Genomic DNA, 24,642 nt, shown 5'->3' with positions numbered 1-24,642 from the left:
ACATAACCCTTTGTTTATAGCTGATGTGTTACAGTTCCTTTGGGGATAATTCTGATTTTAAAATACATAAAGATTAAAATACTCTTTTTAATACAATTACTACTGCTTCAACTGAAAATAAATAAGAAAACTTCTCAAGTCAATTACACCCATGCCCTCCCTGCTAACTACAATGAAATTTTCTTTGTTCTTGTAATAAATACAGATGCTGCAGGCACTAGATTACCAAAATTAGCTACCCCAATTCTAAATAGGACACAATATTGTATCTGACTGTACAAGAGCTTCAGTGTCTAGGCTAGGGAAGAATAGGGCAAGGGTCACAAATTCCCAATTCCCCAAGGTGCCATAGAGTAATATTTAAGTAATTTAGTCTAGGCATGATTGTCAGGTTGTTATCCAGGATCAGTTCCTAAAGGTGAATGGCTATTTACCTCATCAGAAAGAAAACCTGTAAGAAATCCAGCAATAGTGTTATTATCAAAAGCAAACGTGGAATCCACACTGCAGTCCAGTGATAAGATACTGCTTTTGTAGTCTGCTATTCATTGTGGTCAAAGGGGGTATGATCCAGAATATTCTCTGTATTTTCTACAGTTTTGAAATCTATATCCTCCCGCTTCTTTTTACTTTAAAACACCCAGTTCCTGCTTACTGTATAACTATATTTATTAGCTACTGACTAAGTGAAATCCCAATGTTCAAGTTCCTAATAATTATACTGAACATTCCAATTAAAAAAGGTTTTTCAAATTTATTCTGAATCTAAATGAAACTTTCTGCATCAGTAACAAAACAGGTTTTGTGTTCTTGTCTGTTATGATATTTTTGTTTTTGGTGGTTTGATTTCCTACATTGTTAAATTGTAATATAGATAAAGATTTATCATTTTGTTTTAGAGGGTATTTCCCTTCCTTTAAGAAACCTTTTTGTTTCTCACACAGATATGCTGCATCTGTGAAAGATGGCTCACAATATTTTGTTTTGCTGATCATAACGGATGGAGTGATCTCAGATATGGCACAGACAAAAGAAGCGATTGTCAATGTAAGAGTTTTTCAATGTTTTCTTTGCTGTAAGGTTTAGGCAAAAATAGTTAAATATCCCTATCCACATTTTGTTATCAAGTTGTGCAAAACCTTTTCTGTTATAATGATACTTGTAAAAGTTGCGTTCATGAGAACAAATAGTTTTACTCATTATATATATATACTGTATCTATTGAGATATTGTCATTCTCTTATAAATGAATAATAATGGATGGCAAAGTGGCCCAGTGGTTATCATTGCTGCAACGGGGTCCTGGGTTTAATTCCCAGGCTACTGTGGAGTTTGTATGTTCTCCCCTTGTTCACATGGGTTTCCCCCAGGTGCTCCGGTTTCCTCTCACATTTCAAAGACATGCTGGTAGGTTAACTGGCTTCTGGGAAAATTGGCGCTGGTGTGATAGTGTGCTTTGAGATGGATTAGCATCCATCCAGGATGCATCCTGCCTTGTGCCTCTTGTTTGCTGGGATAGGCTTCGGCTCCCCCATGACCCTGTTTTGGATGAAGCAGTTAGAAATTGAATGGACGGATATTATTTCTAGACAGAATAGAATGAACATTTATATATATATATAAATGTAACACAAGGCACCAACAAAGAACATCAAAGAGGCGTACAGACTCAGGCAACATTAACTATTTATATACCAGAAGCATGAAAATTAGAGGTCCAATTATGGAAACCAACACTTAAGGAAGTGAGTTGTTTTTAGAAAGTTCTGTTTTGTTTTGGAACCTGTACCAGTTTGAGTGCTAGCACCAGACATTAATAATGGCTTTCAGGAAGTGATTTTCAATGGTGTGCACAGATGAAGCAGAAGTGTGAGTTTGTGCTTAAAAAGCAAGATTGCACACATTGGATGTACGGATGACAGATGCACAAAATTCATCATTATAAATTTGCTCTCTAGCAACCTTTTTGGTTGAATATAAGCTTATTCTGAGTAAATACCTAACTAAAATAAATGCCTCAACACAAATCAGACTTTTTGAGAGGTATCTCAAGAGAAGAAAAACCTATCACCACTACTTTATATTTGCTTTTATCTTAAGGACTGATAGATTCTATTACTGAAAGAACCAAATTTAGAGTTGATTATAAATTAGTTCTTTCAAGTTGATTAGAAAAGACTATATCATCCTCGGGAGCTTATGTATCAAAGTAAAATAAAACTAATATGACTGTATTGTGTATTTAAAAAAACTCCTTTCCAATAAAGTAATTAAAACATTTTCAGAGAACTTGAAATAAATCGTTAATCATTTTCAACACCCTTCATTCTTTTCTTCCAGCCATTTCTGCTGTTTACAGCTATATAATGTGCTTGACAACTAGTTTCTGAAAGGTAATAAATCATAGAAGTTTACTGAATTATCACTTTTTCAACAACAATCCGTAACAAAAATGTTTGGTTTTCTTTGCCAGGGCTGGGTTATTATCAATTCTATGAAATATTCAGTGCCCCAGTAGAATAATGAGTACTCTTGATTTATATACAGTCCACTCCAGATTTTTGAAGCAACAGTAAATTAATGATATTCTCTTTAAACAGGAATAAAAAAACATAGAATAGCAGGGCAGTGTATGAATTTCATAGTGTTCAGCTTAAAACAATTCTGAAAATGTTTGACTGTAATATTAATAACATTGGATGATAAAAGTCATATTTGTAATCAGTAATTAATTAAATTCCAGGAAACACATACTGTAGGTCACTTTGATTCTCACCTCTACGTATGCCTTTAATTAAAATCCAACAACAAAATGCCAATAGCTTTCTGCTCCTTGGAAGCTCCATGGAAACCTATGGAACTATGAAGATGCTTCCCAAGGGTTCCTGTTTCCTTGTGGTATAAAAGGAAGTAACAAACTGAAGACATTTAGTAGTACCAGGTATCATCATGGTTGAAGGCAGAGAGCTCTCTGAAAACTGCAAATGATCAGAGACCTCCACAAGTTGAGGCTGGCTGTAAATGAAAGAATAAAAAGCTGAATTTTCCATTCTCCACTGTGAAAGTGTGTAGTATGAAGAAATTTAGAAGTGAGTCAGGAGACAACACAAACCAAAATCTTCAGGGTAGAAACTGTAGACCGGGTATCAAAGTACCAGGACATTTTGGCCAAACACCTGGTTACTTCTGCCAAGGAGCCTAAGTTTAGCTGAAAACGGATATCTAAATCATAGATCCAAATTGACAAAGAAATTGTTCATTGCCAAGATAAATGTTCCCAGCAGACCTTCTCAATCTCTAGATCCTGTGAGCACGTTTCATAGCCATGGAAAGAAAATGCATACACATTTTTTATTTCTCTTTGTTTTTTACTATTGTTCAAGTGAAATGGCACGTCTTCTTAAAAGTCATTGCATGTATTTCTGCCTGATGATTTTACCAAGCAAGAGAAATAGATTGCATTGCAAGTTTTTGAGCAATGGTACTGGGGAGTAGGACAACAAAGGATGAGAAGGGCATGTGATTTTCTTTCGTTCTCCAAACTAGAAACAATTGTATTTTAAGAATAATAGCAATTGGGATAGGTACTATTTAAAAATGTCAATAGTTTATCAGATAGTTTCCTTATTTCATTTTTTTACTTGCATATGGATGAACCGTGTGCCTTATATTGTTAAGTTATGGGCTCAGTGAATTTTGTAGTTGGTCATCTAATTTTGTATGATTAAATTGAACAATCCCACATCCATACAAACAATTTGCAAACATTTTTAATAAGGCCAGGCTTTTTGCTTTTCTCAAATATTGGGGTGAAGATTCTTACAACACCAAGCACAATAATACCATAATTCTAAGGGTCTATTACCTTTGCCTTTAAAATCTTAAAATAAAGCCTTGTCTTGAATGACAGGATGAAAAATTATATTTTGTGCATCATATAAAGTGTAAATGAGAATCAATTCTGTCAACTCCATCTCGATTTTAGCAATAGCAAGGGCCAAATTCATAAAGGTTTGGTATTACTTTATCACCCCCTTTTAAAAAAAAATAAAAATCATAAATCTACAGCTTCAAAAGGAATATTTAAACTTGTTCTGAGAGCTCTTTAATTTGCATTCTAAAATATTTATGTGACACTTCTCAATACATCTCTTACTAGTCAATAAACAGTAGTAATTTATTCTGCCTTGAAAATGTATTATGAATGTGGCCCTTAATATTTTTATCATCATATAAAATATGGACTGTCTATATTTCTTTAGTACTGAAGTTAAACTGATTTTTATTTTCCCTTTACTTAAAGGCCTCTACTCTTCCCATGTCAATTATAATTGTTGGAGTTGGACCAGCAGAATTTGATGGTAAGTTTAAAAAAATCTGATCTTGAAACAGGGATTCTCGTGTGTGGATGATGATTAATCTGAAATATACCTAAAATCATTAGTTGCTTTTAATTATATTGACCACACTTGCATAATAAGCTTGGAAGCTTTGTGATCCTTAGAGGGAGTGATTTAACTTTTAACAATAACAAATAGTAACTATGCTGTATTATAACGTTGTAAATAAGCTGTAACTAAGCTAATATAATACTTAATAATAGGTTAATAACATTTCTGTTCACAAAGTTTCAGGTTTTCCAGTTCTGAATTCTAAATTAGGTTAGTAGGTGAAAATTAAAAACTTAAATTTTCCTTAATGTTTAAACTTTAATGTCGTTGGTGGTGTTGTATTATAATTAATCATAGCATGTTCTGATAAACAAAAGCTGTATTCTGATAGTGTTAATTGGAAATAATCCATAGAATTAAAGCGCTAACAAGATTTGGGAATGACTCATAAATAAAAGCAGGGAGAAACCTTCTGTTTTTCAGTATCAGTTTATTGTTGAATTCAGGCTTGAAAAGTGGCTTGTCACTCAACACAGTTTTGTTTGGTTCTTAAATTAGTCCAAGTTTAAAGCTGCAGAGCGATCAGATAAAATACAGATCTGATTTTTTTGCTATAGCTTTTCCAAATCTTCTGCGTGAAATAGAGCTTTGACAAAATAAACTGTCCACAGACTTCTTATCTGTTTAGCCAGGCAACAAAAGATGATAAGACTGGCACAAAATAGTAGATGACAATAGTGAGAGTTCATTAAAGACTATAATCTCCTGTGTGCAGGTTATCCTTGGAACTGACTGCTTGTTAAAGTGTTATGTTCAAAGATAGGTTGGTCGAGAGGCTGATAAAAATGAGGCCAAAATAAAGAATTTGAAGTTGTAATCGTATCGAATCTTTCATCTTGAAAACGTTTTTTTTTTTCAAAATATCGACAAAAGTGTATAACTGCTTTACAAATGATCCAGATCTGCATGTGCCACTGCCTTGCAGAGCTGGGTCCCTGGGTTCAATACCTGGGGAGTTTGTATGTTTTCCCTGTGTTCATGTGAGTTTTCTCTGGGTACTCCACTTTCCTCACACAATTCAAGTCGGTTGTAGATCAGCTAGTAGTTTAACTGGCTTAGATGTGAGTGTGTGTTTCCTGCTACGGACTGATGTCCTTTCCAAGGTGTATCCTGCCTCATGCCTGTTGCTTGCGGAGTTAGGGTCCTGCTCTCTGGTGACCCTGTTATGTGCTTTTTAGATAAAGTGTTAAAAAATGGATAGATGTGAAACTACCCAATGTGTATAGATATTTAATGGGACTTCATACACAAACATTTGTTCTGAATATTTTCCCAAGCTATCACTCTGAATTTCATATAAAATTGATTTTTGCAAGGCAGGACAAAGTTACTGAAAAAAAAATGGAACAGCACTGTATTTAAAGCCGTCAGTGGACATGACATTTGCACTGAAACACTAATTTAAGTGTTTTTACAGTGCCTCCTCCTTAGTCTGCCATGTTCATTTTAATCAATTTCAGTTCTTGATATTTTTTGACAGAAGCAAAACATCTTTAACATTTATGAGCATGCTAAAAAGCTAGATTTAAAATGTAAAGCAGCTGGAATAAAATATCTTACACTCCTTCAGAAAAGTGATTCCAGAATTCATACAGTCTTTAAAAAAAAACTTAAACCTCCTTTGGGTTATAAACAGACAAGTGCTCTACATACTGTATGAGAAAGGGTAGTAGGGAGAATGGGACCATTTGAACTATCTACTGTAGGTTGTTGGGTAGTTAGTAGATAATTCATCCAAGGATCATTAATATGCAAATATATTCTTCATTCTTTTGGCAAGTTAAATACATTTCATTTATGACAGCACAAGACGCAAGCAGAGGACATAGAATTAGCAAGAAATTGGATGTCTAAGTTGTTCATAATAATCAAAAGAAAATAAGGAAAATGATATGTCTGACAAATATGTCTGCAAATAGAGAGTAGCCTGAAATTTATTTTTCATGTTATGCACTTACTGTATTTTTCAACAAGGTAACACCAGACATGCATACAAATTGAATCAGTGTTATAAGCTAAACAACAAAGTGTGCTTAGGTGCATGTTATTTATCTAGTGTACGAGAATATACAAACTCTTCATTTGTTCACCAAATTATTCTACTTAATGTGTAATGCCCTATTTAATTTACCTAATTGTTTTATGTATTATCTATGCCCATGTCTTTATTTTATTTATCAGCAATAGGGCAAGCATGGTGGTTAGCACTACTGCCTCACAATTCCTGTCTTAGACTCCTTTCTGAAATGGGGTAACTTTTATGTGGAGATTGTGTGTCCCTCCATGTGTGTGTGCGTTTCTCTGGTCCTCTGTTTTTCCAACTTCCAAAGACATATGTCCAGGTTAACCGATGTCTCTTCTCTGGTCCTCTGTTTTTCCAACTTCCAAAGACAGATGTCCAGGTAACCGATGTCTCTTATTTTATGTTTGTGTGTGCACTGTGATGGACTGGTGCTCTTCCCTGTGCCCAAAGCTTTGGGGATAGGCTCCAGGCTGCTGAAACCCTCACCAGAAAAAGCTTTATTAGCTTTCTGATAAAGGGTGGATGGATGGATAATGGGATTGCATTAGTTCTGTTACTGAACTAAAATTTTGTTTTCAGCCATGATCGAGCTGGATGGAGATGAGATTAGAATCTCATCAAGAGGAAGATACGCAGAAAGAGACATTGTTCAGGTACAGTATATCCTTCTATATAAAAAAACAGTGCCAAATATATTATTTAAGAATGCCAAAACATAACACTGTTTCATTTTTTCTGGTATGACCTTTAACTTAAAAAAATGAATACATATTTTCAAGATATCCCGATTGAGGATAATAGAAAGTTCAGGACATAAACACAGTAAAACAGTAACATTTTAATAGAATAAAAGAAATAAAATAGAATAAATAGAAGAATAAAAGAAAGAAACACATATATGAGGCTTCTTACATGCCTGGTATTTCTTTTATTATATTTCCATGATGTCGACAATTTTCCTTTCAGAAAAATTACTGTTCAGTTCCACTTGCCTCAATACTGTACATTGCATAACTTAAAACACAGCAGGATGCAAGGGGGTGTTGAGCTGGGGGAGGTGGTGTTATTTGAACGAGAATTAAACTGAGGTTTTTCCTAAAGCTGTACAGTAGGTGTTGAAAATTAAATGCAGAAGATTATATTTAGGCCTTTTACTTTTGATATTTTCAAATCAAGACTAATTATTAACATTTGTATATTTGTATGAATACTGCAAGCGATTTTGAAGCAACTCATTTACCCCAGTGGAACCAGTGTTGCTACTGAGGGGCCCAGGACACTGAACCTTACTGCACTGTAACCTTAGATCTGGCATCCTTCTGTTTTTTCTTGTTTATAAACTCCATTCCTTCTCTATTCCCAATTCTCATCTCCTACAAGTTTTAAAATACCTGAGATCAGTAGTCTTCACATTGGGGTGTCAAATCTGTAATATCTTTTAGTCCATTGGTTGCTGAAAATTGTCATCCATTCCTTCAAGTCTGCAGCTAGCACATGCTCACTCCTTGTGCCCTCAGTGCACAGCTTCTATTTCTAGTTGGTCAGCTTTATGTAAATAGCTATGCTCTGCATAGCACAACCATTGAATCCACTGAATGAAAGTGGCAAGGTGATACACCTGACTTGCAAATAACAATATTGCCTAAAGAAAAGCTTGTCAACTATAATCATAGTGGTACACTGGTGAAACAAATACTATTTTGTAGTTAGTCTATAGGCTTTGGCCACAATTTCAGTGTTGATTACCTTAGCAAACCACAGAAACTCATGGAGTATAATTTACCTTCATAATCATGTGATATTAATTTCAGTTTGTAACTGATACTCTTAAAATTAGAAAACAGTGTTTCATATGAAAAGCCTGTCCATACTACACAGTATGAATGAAATTTGGTATAAGTGGAATCATAAATACTTTAATTCAGCTTATGAATGAGTCTATTTGATTGTCAAAGACTAAGAAAAGTGTCCCTGTGTTCCTGATTAGTATTCTTTTTATAACACCTCTTATGCTTTTGCCATGCCTCACCAGTCCCCACAAATTCAGTCTAGAATAATTTGGATTTAAAAGGTTAACATATTGAGATTCCTTTTTAGAGCCTGCCTCTCTCTTTGTTTTTGTCTTTTAAAAGATAGGAGTTAGTTTTTACAGGTTTCTTTTCAATTAAGGGATTTCATGTACAAGATGTTTTAGGTAGGTAAAAAGTATTTACAATAATCAAACACACAAAACATATTATCAGTAATTATTTTAATTATTAAGATTAATTTGTGAGTTTTTGTGCAACAAGCATATTACTTAAGATTTCATTTTTAAATCACTTCTAGTAGTTGGAAGAATTCTTGTTATCTCTTTAATTTAATTTTGTTGTAGTGACTGAAATGATATTCTATAATCCTACCTGAGTAGTTAATTAAGTAGTTATGACTAATGATAGCTTTCAGTTCATAACCATGCAATTAATTACTAGTACAGATCTCTGTCTTCCAGGATATCGACACTGAATTAATGTTCTCTTCATGTGTTATAGATTATAAGTGGTTTATACCTTAATTCCTATGACCTGTACTGCAGTGCTTACCGTCATATCAGACCAGATTTAAGAGTTAGTTACTACCACCAATTTTTATCAATACAATTTTATACTTAGCTTTAAAAATGCTAGATATAATTTTTGGTATCCTTAAATAGGTTATCTGTAAAGTTAATTGTGTAGAGTGTTTCACATAATGAGGACATTTTAATCTTTGTGGTATTTTGAAGTTAGTGTATAGGTGTTTGCCATACAACAAAATAAGCAATTTAGGAGAGCTTGAAGACTTGATTGCTAACTAAATTGTTAGACTATGAAGTGAAACCTAGGGATTATAGTTTCTGTGGGTGACACATTTTATAGTGCAAAATGTAATACAAATTTAAATCTAATTGATGGAATAAACAGAACAAGGAGAATGTTTTCTTTAGAAACAAAATGAAAAACCAAAAAGATAATAGTAATTCAAATGTACACTGCTCACCTTTGTGTATACCTCCTGCTTTCAGTTGGAAGATATGATTTTCTAAGTCTTACATAAAAATATCAGCTAAATAACTAATTGTGATTAGTTTTTTTTTTAATTATTGTATTTTAATCACTATGTTTCATTAGATTTCCAGTTTATATTATAGAGATCACTAGGTATCATAGAGCTTTAATTGCAGGACCCTTTTGAACAAGTTACTGAAAACAAATATTTCTCGGATGTAGACGGCGTCAATGAAACCATGCACATCCAAAAAATGCTGTTCACTTATTCAGTCTGATACTGAAACTGCAAAAAACTATACCAATATATGTATATTTTGTAGAATACCCAGCCTATTACAACTGCTTTTTATCTGACTACGTCCAAATTAATAAGATTGAATAGACTTTGTATGCTTCAGCAGTACAGAACACCAGGGACAACTGCACTTAATTGCTGAACATTTCCTCAGATATTGACAGCAGATGACAGTGGCAGCAGGTGCACAGTGTGGCACACACACTAGGGAGATGTTTCCATCACCAGCACAAATCGACATCTGCTTACGCTTTTATGGCAAAGCCATTCACATGCAGCCAGATTGTGCAACCCGTTTTTACAGATGGCAACACTTTGTAGGGACCTGTCATCTGTTCAGAGCTTGACCTTGGCCAGACAGGACTGGTTACCTGCTTGTTGCGTCTCATTTGTTCTTGTAAAGCTTGTAAGGTGAATTGCTAGTTTTCCTATTGTATAAAATTCTCTAGAGGAGATATGCAGTACAGTGGTTAACACCTTATTGAAATCATTGTTTGAGTCTATTCTACAATTGCCCAGAGGGCCATAATTAGACTATACTGAGTTTTGTTTGAGTGATGCTACCACTGGCTGTGACTTGGATGTGAAAAACTTGTCTCTTTTGTATGTACGTCAGATAACATAAGAGTAATACTTTTTCTTTAAAGGTAGGGTATAACTGGGATACTCTTCTTTTGTTTTCTAGTTTGTCCCATTCCGAGATTATATAGACAGGACAGGAAACCACATTCTGAGCATGGCGCGACTGGCAAAGGATGTACTAGCTGAGATTCCTGACCAGTTCTTGTCTTACATGAAAGCTAGAGGGATCAAACCGTCTCCTGCTCCCCCTCCCTACACACCCCCTGGACATCCCCTGCAGACCCAGATCTGACATCAGCACCTGGAATCACCCTCAACCACTTGCCCTCCAATACTCAGAATCATTCAGAGTTGCCCAGGCATCTCCTCTATCTGCTTGCACTATGTAAACTGGAAACAAGGGGACACTTGATCTGGGAAGTCTTCGAAGGCATGTTTACTCCCATTCAAGCATTCTTCTTTAAGGACTACAACAAAAGCAACTGTGGATTAATAAGGTCAGTTGGCATAAAGATCTCTGAGGGTCTTCATGAATGCCTTGGAAAAACAACAGTGGGTTTTGAAGCCGATTCATAGCTAAAAAAACAAAAGCTATGATGAGTTAAAAGGGAAAGGCTTTTAAGATGTTAAGGAAGAAAAGCATCTGATCATCTTATTTTACCTGGATTCTTAATCCCTTGACTGTTGTAAATAAATATGGGAATGCATTTCCTCTCTTTCTTAATGTTTACATGTTAATGATTTTTACAGTTGAATACTTTTATAATAATTCTTTAAATATATACTTTGGAATAATTATTCTTCTGTGCTACCTTGCAGGTGAACGTGATACAAAACATAAAACCATATCCCTTCTTTAGAGTGTTAAATTTAAAAAGACATTGCAGTGTGTCCTGCATGCATAACCACCTTTATTCAGACTTATGATGTATAACTTAAAATATTAATGCTAACACTGTATTATGAAATTGCCTTGTTAAGAAGGTGTCTACTTTACATGGGATATTTATGTAAGTCAGCACTTATTCAACAAGCCTTATATTTCTTTATTGTATTTCAGGTAACAAATTTAAACTACTTGCTTCCAGTATCATTTGACACCATGGACACTATTTATGAAATGTTGTCTCATCTTTTTATGATTCAAATGTATGATTTAATTTCAAGAGTGCAAATTATCATTCAATAATGTTTTTGCTATTTTAAGGTTTTACGAAAAACAGCTACTAAAAACAGACTTCAGGCATTCTTTAAATACAACTGTTTTTCAGAATACAATGAATATAACCCTGCTTTGCTGGTGTTGGCAAAATAATTTTGCTGACTGATTTTAGTTTTAGTTAATTTAGCATTTGATTTTAAACAATGTGGTATGTTATTAGGAGTGGGAATGTTGTTTCTTAAAATGATCTAGAAAACTCAGCTTGAGGCACATTAAATGTAAGGTTTGTTAAAATTTGAAGTCTCTTCATGCGCCTTCAAATTATGATGTAAAGCTTTGGTGTATCACTATGGGGTAAAGTATTGGTAAATTGGGGTTCTCTTAGCTAGACCAAAAATATCTCTTCAGAATAGCTTTACCAAAAGGCAGCTGCATTTAGATATGTACCATTTTGTGAAACTACACAAAAAAAAACTAAAAAAGGAATGAAAAAATAACCAAATATCTTAGTAATCAAAAATGTCCTCACTGTGGCATGTAGCATTGTAAAGCTATACCCTTGTGAATGCTTCTTGTCCAGTCATTTTGTGCCAAAACAGCATGATAATATATTGGTTAGATGACACATAATCAGATGTGGACCAAGACAATTGTAATGTCAAAAAAGTAATTGACATCCAGTGAAACCTGAGGTTGAAAAAATATAAATCTTTTTTTTTTAGACTTGTGCCAATAGTGTACTTTAGTATTATTAAGTTATAATGACCTTATTTGAGTTCTTATTCTCCATTTGAGTCTTAATTCAAGACACAGTCTTTAACATCAGAAAACACACAACTGTAGATGACTATGTTTCTAGGAGAGCACTTTCGTAAAGAAATAAAAGACTAATAGTAAATATCTTGAAGGCTAGCACACTCCTTAGAAAGGGATATTGGTTTTAGAATATTATTACTTTGTTGGTGTCACCTTAGTGTCACATTGCCATGATGTGTGCATGTGTGAACCAATCAGGTGAATGTGCCAGAAAATGTTAATGCACAGTCATGTGACTTTGTGCACATGAACTTTGTTTACTGGGATATCCAAATACTCTATAGAATGCTTGTCCTATCTTATAGCGCGCACTATGTTTGCATGTACAGTTTTACAAGAAATGCACCAGTTTTGTGGATAGTGTGTTGAATTACAAAAAAATAAATTTAGTACAAAATGGCCTTAAATTCTCACTGAATACTTGGAATTGTGTAATGCTTTCAGATGTTTAAATTGTTTTATCTTTTGTGTCAGTGCTCAATGCTTTGTAATGTTCTTTTGCACAACTTCATGTATGAGAAAAACTAATATATTGTGATTTTGAAAAAAGTGGTTTATCAGAGAATTTACTTTTCAAAGCATGACAGGATGTAATTTTAAAAAGCACTGATTGCCTGGTTCAAGTCAAAGGATTCAGTGATAAAAAATATTTCTGTAACAATATCAATTTTTAAATTAAAATTCTTATTAAACACAAATCTAGAGTCCTGGGATTATTTCTGTGAATATGTTTATACTAAGTTAATTGAGTTCCTCATTTTAATTTTAAGATTGGCATTGTGATACAATGGTTAGCATTGCCTGCCTTGCAGTGCAGGGTTCCCTGGTTCAATTCCCGACTTGGGGTGTTAACTGCATAGAGTTTGTATGTTCTCCCTGTGTTCTGTATGGGCTGTATATTAATGGGTGAGCCCAGTTAAGTGTGACAGGTTGTCCCAATGGATGGAATGGATAATTGTTTTTTTTTAGATAATGTAGAGAAATTAAGTCTTTAACAAGAATTCATCTGTTCCAGCTATTCTGGTGGTTTTCTGAAGACTGAAAAGTGATCCACAGGAAAGAAGAGGAACTGAAGAGACTTTGCTAACAAATGCCTCTCTGAGATGACCTGATTTTTGGAACTGAGCAACCATCTCTGCAAAGGGACCACCAGTGCCATAGCCTCCAGTGTCATAGGAGCCCAGAGGGCTGCTACATGCCAACATAGTGACAGACCACCCAAATGTGCACATAAAACCAGGTGACATAATGACTTAGGGCCACCCAAATGTGCACATAAAATAATGACATAGTGACAGACCACCCAAATGTGCACATAAAACCAGGTGACATAATGACTTAGGGCCACAATTTGTGACCTAGTGTTTGGCCCTCGCCACAACTATAAAAGCAGCTAAGGAAGTTAAAAAGCTTTAGATAAAGATTCAATGCTGGGTAAACACCTGGAAAATAACCTAAAAATGTAGACAAGGACAGAGTGTTTTATATAGCTACCAACTATCACTATAAGTTTAAGTTGGAAATCAACTTAAAGAAGCTACCTTTGAAGAAGACATTTGTGTCTGTGTTTCTGCTACATTTTAAACATTTTAATCTCCAGGACAATAGGTAGAAACAAAGGCAAATATAATTAAATTATATATTAGGAGTAAAATCTAAAGAAAATAAATTTCAACATACTAGTAAGACCTCATTGACTGTGTTTCAGTACAACTATATTCAACATATTACGAAATCCTAGTGGGTATCGACCAAGTAAACCAAGAAGACCTCGTCAGAATCTACAGTGAAACACAAACCAGACAATACAAGCGTTTATCAGGCTTGTTAAGGTAATTTTGTGCATTTAATTTAGGTTTGTCACATACTTATGCAAACATGACTTGTATATTTTTCTTTCATATTATCTAAGGCACAGTGGTTAGCATTGCATCATTGAAGCACTGGGTTCCTTAATTCAATTCCTCAGGTGCTATCTATGTGGAGTGTGTGTTCTTCCTGTATCTCTGTGGGTTTTCTCTGAGTTCTCTGGCTTCCTTCCACAGTCTAAAGACATGCTAATTGGTTAGTTGGCTTCTGTGAATTCGGCCCTGGCTTGAGTATGGGCATATTTGTGTGCTAAAGTACTAATATCTATAACTAATGCAGGTTGTGTTTGTTTAAACCCAAGCATTTTTGAAAGAAAACGGTCTCAGAAAGAATGGTTTATGAATGTTCCTCCAATCTTGTAATAATGATACTCCAGGGCAGAATACTAACTTTTTTCCACAGTGCAACCTTTTTCTTTCACAGCTCCTCTTCTTATCTTTCTACCCTAGACAAAAAATCCCATCCGCAAAGCATAACTGATTTGAGAGCTGTACTGAAAAAATGTCATAATTAATCCAGCTGTAAGCACTCACACTAAAGTACCATATTATATTTGTAATTAGGCTTTCTGCATGTAGTAAACATTACTAAAAATGTTCATTTAGCATTCTTTATTTTGACATCTAACCACATCACTCCTCAATCCACTATTTCTATGCCTCACAAATACAAACCTTAAACAGAAGTTGCTATTTATTTCTCAGGAGCACCTTCATGCATCTGTTCTGATTATCTGACCTGGTTCATTACACAGTGATTTTTTTTTCCTGGACACGATATAGGCTGAGTATTTCTGTTTTCCAAAAAAGGAACCACATTTTTTAAATTCGGGTTAATGTTGAAATAAAGATAAACTAAGAATGAAAGGAAGCATAACCTGTGAGCATGTATATTTATTAGGAAAATAAAGTAGATTGAATTTAGATAAAATAATTTTAAAATTTAAATTGGATTAAATTGGATTTTGGTTTTTGATTATTTGATCATTCATGATTGATGATTATACAGTACACTCGAGTACCTTTGCTGCATAAGTACTAAATCACTTCATTAATGATGGAGTTGATTAGGCTCGTGTAATGAGGTGATTTGACCTGTTGAATGTCAAGCCTAGTAAAAATGAGGAAAGCAAAACACAAGGGCCTATGTGCCACATATAAAAGGGAGTAATACCTTTGTGCCATTGATATTTGGATACTGGATTTGGTCACCTCAGGTGGCCTTGCCAGCAGGGGACCCAAGTGCTTCCAGCCTTGAGTCATACGTTTTGTATAGATCATCTTGATCGATGTCAGCAAGTGTGCCATGGGACTGTAGAACAAGATTGTTGTGTGGAACAGACCAGTCGATGGGGAGATCAATAAATGGTGATCAAAGAGTAACGGCAATAATGTCTGGCTGCCAAAGAACATCACATGTACAGGACGCACTTCTGGGACCTCAATTGCTGCTGTTCCTTCAGACTTATCCTTAACATTAACATTAACACTTAACATTACAGCAAGGCAATGGATGCTCTTGTGCTGCTCATGTAATAGTGGATGTCTTGCAAGATGAAAATGCAGCAGTACTGTGCTGTACATGACCTCCTTACTAGAATTGAGCCCCATTGAACATTTGTAAGATGAACTGGGATGATATATTGTATCTAGGGCTCAGAGACCTGTGAAGAGGCATATGCCTGATTGTAACTTTATACTGTTTTCTTTAGAGTGCCCCTAAGCCACCATCCTGTTGCTTTAAATACATACAGGTCTAAGAGAAAGCAACTCTTTTACAGTATGTTCTTACATCAATCAGCATAATGAGTTGTCATGTCTGCTCAATAAAATGACAGTGTACCTGCTACAAAAGATTGTCATTTTTATAATCATAGTTTTCCGAATTTCTTACAGTTATAAGTGATAGGATTCTTTGTTGCTTAGTATATTTATGGATTGTACTGCCAATATATCAGATATAGATTTGGACATCTTTTTTATATATATCTCACCAGCATCTGTTTTGTTTAATCAGCATCCTTGGATTTAGAAATGTGCTTTATAAATAAAAGTTATTTTTTATATATTTCACTTAATTCAATGTGTTTTGGAGGGAATTGTTGTTTTCTTATTTGCATTTAACAAAATCCATTTAGGCATGTCAGTTCTGGGCTTGCATCATCTCATTAACTTAGAATTTATACTCCTAATCTGTATTGTTGCCAGAGCACTTTTAATAGATATGAGAAGCTAAAATGCTGGGAAAAAATGAAAAGCGCCTATCCATGCTGCATATGCACAGAATACATTCTTTTTAATTATTTAAATGAAGCAGAATTTACAAAGTACTGTAAAGTAAAATATCACTAACAAAGTGTATTTTCTCTGTTAGCTCTCTTTGCTGAAAATAATAATTTTAGTTGATTTTGGATCACTTAGAGCTGTTAAAAACAATTTGAATTTTGAACCAGTTCTGAAAAAATAAATTTTAAGAAATAAATTTAAAAATATGTCATGTTAACTATTAAAGTGAAGCTAGTGCAAAGCCCTGTGTTTCTAAAGGTGTCTATTTAAAAGATATCTGATGTGCATCTGGAAGAAGTTAAACACAATATTGATGAATTTCAGTAATAGTGTTATTGCTTTTTTTGTTTACCAAAACATTGTCTTAATTTCTAGCATTATAATGCCACAGTGCACAGTGCAAGGCTGATCCAAGCAGTCTTGACAAAAAAAAAAACAATAAAATAAGGGATAGGTATGCCCTTCTCCTAGATCCATATCCTACTGAACATTTGTAATACAAAATTGTGTCTGGCTGTTGAGTCCAGGATACAGGATAGACTCAAGCAATATTGAACAGGTTCAACAGCTCAAATTATGTCTTTATTAAGAGCGTATCTGTCTCCATGAGTTGACAGCATGCAGCCATCATGGCTAGTAATGGAGGATGCACCTGTTATTAATCCATGGTTTGATCCCGAAACAGTGACAGTAGCTGACAACACACAGTACAGTGATTGACACTAACAGCATAGCATGTTGGCACTTGTTTACATGATCATTTGGCAGCAGAATTTGGTTTCATGATTAGAAATAATTCCCATGATATATGTATCATTTTTTTTAAAGTACACATAGTAATTTCTCGAATAAGGGGTGCATTTCTTCTGTAAAATAGAAAAGTTTGTGTTTTTTACTGCGTTTTTTTAATACTAAAGTTCATAAACATATCCCCATTTGCCTTAGGATAGATAAACCATTGTAATTAAAGCACATTTGTTTTAATTTTTTGTAGAATTACAATCATTTAAAAGGGCCAGAACAGCAAACACTTCAAATATGCACCTTGATGACTCTTACCAATACCAAACAACAGAAAGATTAAATTAATTGGTCCTTGTAAAACAATTTTGGAACATCATTATTCAGTGCGTCAGTGAATTTCTTGGTAGAAACAGTAAACTAAAAGGGCACTGATATGTATTAAATTGTATAGATGAAATCATGTTACAAAGCTATTCTATTTACTTGCCTTTTATTATTCTAATCATATTTTCAACTAACATAAGCATAACTTACTAATACTGGTACTACTAAGGTGGACTAGTCATGACAACAGACAGATTTAAATAGATGAAAGTTGACTCGTAGAAAAGTTAAAAGCAAAAATAATTAAAAATACCAATTCCTAGAAAAAAAGAATATCATTAAAGTAGAAAAGACCTTTAAGATTTTAATCAATCAAGGTGCACTTTTTTGTGTCAGTTGTTTTTATCAATGTTTTGTTTTGGAGTATAATTGCAATTGAAAGTGTACAGGTAAGACAAGTTGGTTTTGTGTCAGGGTTTTCTCAAGCTTTAATGTTTTTCATGGTATTTGATCAATTAAATTCAAATGTATTATCACAGTAATTTGGGGTCTTCAGCTTTCTTTTACACATGGGTAGAGAGTAAGAGGAATCTGTTGAGGAAATAGATGTTTAAAGTCAACAGTACCATAGGTTAAAGGCTACAAACTGGTAGAGTCCATTATTGTTTTAGCTCTCAAGTAGCATGTTCCGTGTTCCGGGAAAGTGAAGGTTATTTACAAGTGAAATAACTCTTTGCCAACACTGCTACGAATACTACTAATGGACAAATATATACATATTTCTAAAATATATAGATAGCTAATATATAAGTGTGTATATATATATTTACCTTTTATTCTGATCATTTTCTTTCTCCAGTAGGATTCCAAACAATAAAGCTTCAAAGGGTAGCATTGTTGTTTTGTAAAAAATGTATTCAAGGTTATTCATCCGTGGAGTTCAAATGAATAATAACAAGAAGTTGTATCATATATCAGATTGTAATATTTAATTGTTTGGCCAAAGTATTTTTATTATTTAAAATAAAGAAAATAAAAAATAGAAACTAAAACAAGTTTAGATGTGGTCGCAGGATCTGGTATTGGCGTGAGAAAGGTGTGAGAAATGTTGCAAAGGCTCAATTGCACTTGAGAGAACTTCCTGTAATAATCCACCACTTTCTTTTATTTAGCACAAGATTGGTTTAGAAGATCAAGCAATTCCCTTCCTTAGATTATATCAGTTTACAGTTCAACAAGAAGAAATTGCTTGGTTACCTGTAATTGCTTGGTTACAGGTACTTTCTTCTTGGCGACTGCCTTATTGCAGGCGGAGTATTGCTTCAGCAATTTGTACAGCACCTGTAATATAATGCATCCTTCCAAAATAACTGCATTAATTGTGGTAAAAAGGCAAAGGACTGTAACAATTGGTTTTATTTATATGGCTAAGTGTAAAATATTGTTATTTATTGTGCATATGTATTGCATTTCTATATGCGTATTGCAAACCAAACCAAATGCTCTTACTAAAAATAGCCACAGGAGCTCTCATTTTGCTGCAAACACTGATGTTAATACAGTAGGTATGGAATGTTGTCATGGACACTGTATATTCAACTTTACAGGCTTGTGTAGTGCCCAGTAATACAAAGAGAACCTAAAACACACATTAAGATGCACACAGATAAGCTACTGTTTTTCTTTAATATTTAACCTTTTCTTCTTTTCACCGTGCAATGTACTCAAAAGATAAAGAAAATTGCATCGATGGTAAAGCTGGAAAATACCGTGGGAATAAAATATTGTTCCTTAAGCACACGGCAGCCCTAGATGGCTACCAATTGAATAAACTTCACTGCTGACATTTTGTCAAGATAAAAGGCTTAATTGCATGTCAAAATCTTCTACCAAAGTGTTTTAGGTAATTAAAGGTGACAAGCAGGATCTCTACGGCACCTTTTCACAGAATGATCAAGAGAGAATCTTTTTACCAGCTCCACAAGAGACTACCACAATAACTTAGCAAGGGTGACATATCACTGCCATTTTAATCAATATCCAGCCTACAAATGTCATTGATCATTGCTCCTGTAGTTAAGGAGGTCCTCCACGCATGCTGATGTTTTTCTATTTTTGGAAGGAGTTGACAGAATAAATTACATTGCAAACTATGAAAAGGAGAAAAGATGTTAACCTATGAAAAATAAAGCTGTGTTAACTGGACTGGAAGGTAATATTAGTCCACAGCTGCAAGGTGTTTCCACATGCTGTCACAACATTGTATGATGTGTTCTGCATAATTTATTCATTAGAACCCTGCAGTACATTTGTCTGTTCTGTTGAAATGGTTTTTAATACTGGTAGAAATACTGTCTGAAAATTTCCTTTAGTGAGAATCTTCATTGCTTAGGTGTTATTTCTTGACAAGCATGAATCTGTAATTTAATATGCCCTAATAAAGGAACAAAGAGCAAGGATGTTTTAAAACTAGTCAAATACTCACCTCCACTACCTTTGTGTGCTGTAAAGGTTATTTATTTGTTTACAAGAACCCCTATCCAGGGTGACTTTCACAGGTTAAAAATTACAAAACAGAATTTAAAGAATCTTATTTAAATAGATTACATTTATAATAAAGTAAGAGTTTGTCTGTTTCAACCACCAACAATACAGTTTCATCAACAGCTAGGTACCAGGTGAAGTATCATTCCCTTCCATTCCTCTGCCAGCAGTTCATAAATTATTTTGAGAATTTTTTAGATGCTGCCTTTAGGTAGTGAAAGAGTAAGTGAAATATTGTATCAAAAAAATTGAATGGGAAACACACTGACTTTCTGCGATCAAAATAATTTAATTTTCATCCTGTGAAGTGTGGGGATTTTAACTCTAAGACTGTTAGCTGAATAAAAATCAATATGTGTGACACAGAGGCAAGTGTGTTGTAATGAAAAGCCAGATCTCCGGGACCTGCAGGACACTGATGTAATAACATAGAAATTGCCGTGTATCCAACCGCTTGTCCTCTCAAAAGCACTCCACGGATACTCATTTTTATAGCTAATTTTATAGCTATTGTACTTGTAAATTAAAGTCATATGTAATGCTTCCATTATGTTTTTCAGCAGACTCATACTGTACATAAACAAGCAATCAAAGGATATGATTACGCTAGCACCAAGTATACAATAGAATCTTCATTGAGAAATAGGTAATCCGTCGATTTAAATAGAGGGAAAAGTTTATAGAACAAAAGACTTTCAGAATAAATAGTGTGTGATTTTCCAAAATTATAGTTGTGTGAAAATATTAATTTTCCTTTTTTAAATCAATATTACATTGTTTCTGCTCAATTTGTAAGTTTTTAACAGAGGGCAAAAGTTTTGTTGTGTACATTCATTATCACAAATAGCCGCCAGTGCCAAATCAGCTGAGGAAACAGCATATTTACAGTACACAACACAAGTGATGATGGACTCAGGGTCATCTCACACACATTCCGGGGTACATCTCCCATTTGTATCTCGCAATGTGCATGTTTGTTAAAGACAACATCATTTCACTTTGATTTTACTCACTTAAAGTCTCACGGGCTCAGTACATCTGTCACACGACCCACGCACACTCCCACACATTTTCTGTCGTAATGTCAAATCTGATATCTGTATATTTACCGTTTACTATAAATTGCCACAGCTATGTTATTTTAATTATATATCTTTCCAAGTGACTATAGGTTCAATTTCTAAAAAAAAAAACTTTTTCCTCTTTCAAAAAAACAAGAAATGATAAAATACGAAAGTAATCTAAAAGAAAATTAGGATATTCAGTCTTATAATCACCACAATTGTCTAAATGTGTACTTAAGATCAGGATTAAATCAGATCCAACTTCCAACTCTCATGGTAAGTTTCTATTAGACAAAAGCAGGATATTTGCTGCAAGTGAAAAGTCACTGTCAGTTAGTGGATTTTCATTGTAATCTTTGTATTGTAGAAGGTTCAACGAAAGCTGCCACATATCAGAGAAATGTAGTCTCATGTGCTATGCTATAAGACATATTGGATTGATGTTCCAGAAGGATAATCACCCTTAACATTCTGCAATGGAAATGTATTGAAATGTTGTTGATTGACATGAAGGATGCAGAAAGGAAACTGGAGTCATTTATGGAAACTGTCAGCATAATGTGCTGAAGAATGGGCACAACCATCTGCAGAAAGATGTCTGAGGCTGTTTTGGAAATACCAAAACTATATACTGGAAAGGATGCAAACGTTTGGCATACAAAATACTAAAGAAGGGTGTTCAAATACTTCAAAGTATCAAAGCATGAAATTTATTTATCAAAAGCATGAAATATAAGTATCATGGTTTTTAATAACGAAGCTGAAATTCAGACTTTAATTTATATCTTTCAATAGTATGATTGGAATTTAAAGAAATGTTAGGGTTTTCTCATTCTTTTACTTTCCCAAATGCTTTTGTCTATGACCATAGACTGTGAAGATTGAGTTCCCCAAACAGCAATGTATGATTGGCTAAACCCCCATGAAGACTGGAGAGTCATGATCCCTGGGGTGCCTGTCATGGAAAAGTGACTCACGAAAGCTGTTGAGCACTTACTCTGGTCAGTGCCACCTACAGTACATGTATGCTGTAAGGTAGGAGTAGGAAAGACAGAGGAGAAAGCTCACCGTCTTCATGCCCGCTATGCTAGTACAGGGGTCAGACTATGCAGTGGAGCTGATCATCACATGCCAATTATTATTGGCAGGTGCAGGGCTGCAGGAAATCACAGTGCAGCTCAGTGAAGTTTTGAAATGAGTTTAATCTTATAGCAGGTCTTTCCAGAGAGCAAGAAAAAATAGGAATATAAATGTATTTTCTCCTATCATGCACTGAACATAAGCCTTTCCAAGCACTTTTTTTTTCACATTCAATTCTCTTATCCCTCACCCAAGAATAAGGGTATTGAATGTTTAAGTGACAATAAATTTGGCTTAACTTGCTTGGCTGAGAGATAACCTCCTGTCCATAGGATGAGGAGGTAAGAAACCCCATGTGAAGTTAGGAGTGACGGTAACTGCAAAGATGGAGGTGGAATGTAAAAGATGTATGGGAGGGAGAGAAGGGGATTATGCATAGTATTTATAATGCTTTACCTGAGGAAATGACATTTAGATTGATTAAGAATTACCGATTGCTGAGGCCGTTTTGAACTTGACAGTTGTCATCCCACCCAAACTTTCATTATAAACATTTATACCTCAGAATATCCTTCTAAGATACCAAAAATGTTGTGCTTAGGACAGAGGAGCTCTTGAGTATATATGTTAAACATAAAGATAACCATACATTGTAGATAATAAAATAGTATTTTTGATACAGCTTATTCTCCATTTTCCAGTTGCTTTGAAACATCAGTCTCTTTGCAACCATTCCACACCACAGGTGTTTGTTTCCCCCTACTTAACATGTACAGAGTTTAACCAAACTGAGAAAGAACCCTTCCACACAGCCACCTCAAACCCTACAGTTCAACTGCAGGACAGCATGACCTCAACTACTGTTCAGTATGTTACACAGCTGGACAAAGCCAAATGAAATTTAAAGAATACCTCAGGTGACCAAAAGCAGTTATTTCAAATGCTAGCTTAATATCTTACAGTTCTTAACATTTACATGGTAAACACAACACTTTTAGATAATGATAATGAAGTTAATTAATTTTCTAATTGCAGCCCAGGTAGGGTAGAATGGGTTCTATCCCCTCAGAGGAGGGGGAAGAGGTAAGGTGTGAATTTATTTAATTAATTCTATATTTATTCGAAAAATGCTTTAAGTTTACTGAAGCTTGTGAAGAAAAAAGGGCTTGATTTTCTTATTTTTGCTTTTCTCTGATCTTCACAGATGTATGACAGTCATGTCAGTATTACTGATGCTGCTAACATTTCCATTCTGTTATTTCATTCTGCTAATACATTTTATCTTTGAATATTGCTCCGTCTCTTCTGTTCTTTGCTGCTTGAAAAGTTTCTCTAGAATATTTCAATTTCTCCAGAATATACCCGAGCAGTTGGTATAATTGGAGGCATGTGAATTATTTGTTCTCTGGCACAGCTTTTGTGAAAAGAGTAATAATCGAGGCACACTTAGTTAAATAAATATTTATTAGAATGACAAACATGAGGTTTCAGAGGCCTAACATTCTAAACACATACTTCTACTAAAAAGACAACAACTAAATTAAGTAATGAGGTATACTTTTATAAATTTCTTACTTTTTTAATAAAAAGCAATACAATGAGGAGTTCTGTAATGAGGAATGGGCAAACATTGCTAAAAAGAGGTTAGCCTTTAGCACACTGGTACATACCTGTTCAAACAGTATAATGGCTGTAGTTCAAGCAAATGGTGCTTCCCCCACTTACTTACACAAGGTTATGTACACTTATACAACCCATTTTTCTAGGTTTTTATTTCTAATTACTTTTCAGACTGAGAATTTGTTGTTTACTTAGAGGTTGTTGGTTACAATGTTTAAATAAGGGTGAAATAAATTCTGATCTACTGTGTCTTGATTTTAGGTTTTTGTTCCACAAAATGAGTTACTTTGGAAAGGGTATGTAGTCTTTCTATAGGCATTGTATCTGAACATTAGATACACAAAAATTTCCATTTGCAATACACTGTTGTAATGTGATTAGAGAAGATAATTTTAGATTAAATTGTCTGAGCATCTGGACAAATGCCTTTTGTTTTACAGTTGTACAAAATTACTATGAAATTTGTTTAGTTTATGAAATATAATAATATCCAAATTGCTATGATATGGCTTGCTGATGCCGAAAAATGCATCTCACAGGCTGTCATGGAGTCCAATAGCAGGGGCTTGGTATTTTCCGGAGGCTGGTCAACTTGCTGACGAGAAGCTATAATGGCTGAGCAGGAGATGAACAGGAGATGGGGCAGCCAGAAACAGCCTGAGGAAGACTCTACAGGAATAGTGCTGAACAAAGAGGAAGCAGGCAAGATTGGGGTCTCACATCTTGGATCTCTGGTCTCAGGGTCTGGGGTATA

At 34.5% G+C, this 24,642-nt stretch overlaps 1 protein-coding gene across 1 annotated transcript in view; it reads left to right on the top strand.

The window, feature by feature from the left end:
- LOC148655015 (copine-8) overlaps positions 1-13,056 on the top strand; it is a 169,682-nt gene extending 156,626 nt beyond the window's left edge. Inside the window, exons 17-20 of the mRNA XM_088645067.1 lie at positions 945-1,047; positions 4,304-4,361; positions 7,054-7,127; positions 10,484-13,056. Coding sequence (XP_088501193.1) covers positions 945-1,047; positions 4,304-4,361; positions 7,054-7,127; positions 10,484-10,672 — 424 coding nt within the window. The 3' untranslated portion in view covers positions 10,673-13,056. The remainder of the gene's footprint in view (positions 1-944; positions 1,048-4,303; positions 4,362-7,053; positions 7,128-10,483) is intronic.
- Positions 13,057-24,642: the final 11,586 nt, after the last annotated feature.

This window comes from Lepisosteus platostomus, chromosome 9 (genome assembly GCF_059453375.1).
Source record: "Lepisosteus platostomus isolate fLepPlt1 chromosome 9, fLepPlt1.hap1, whole genome shotgun sequence".
Taxonomy (NCBI): Eukaryota; Metazoa; Chordata; class Actinopteri; order Semionotiformes; family Lepisosteidae; genus Lepisosteus; species Lepisosteus platostomus.
This window is presented reverse-complemented; position numbering and strand designations above follow the sequence as displayed.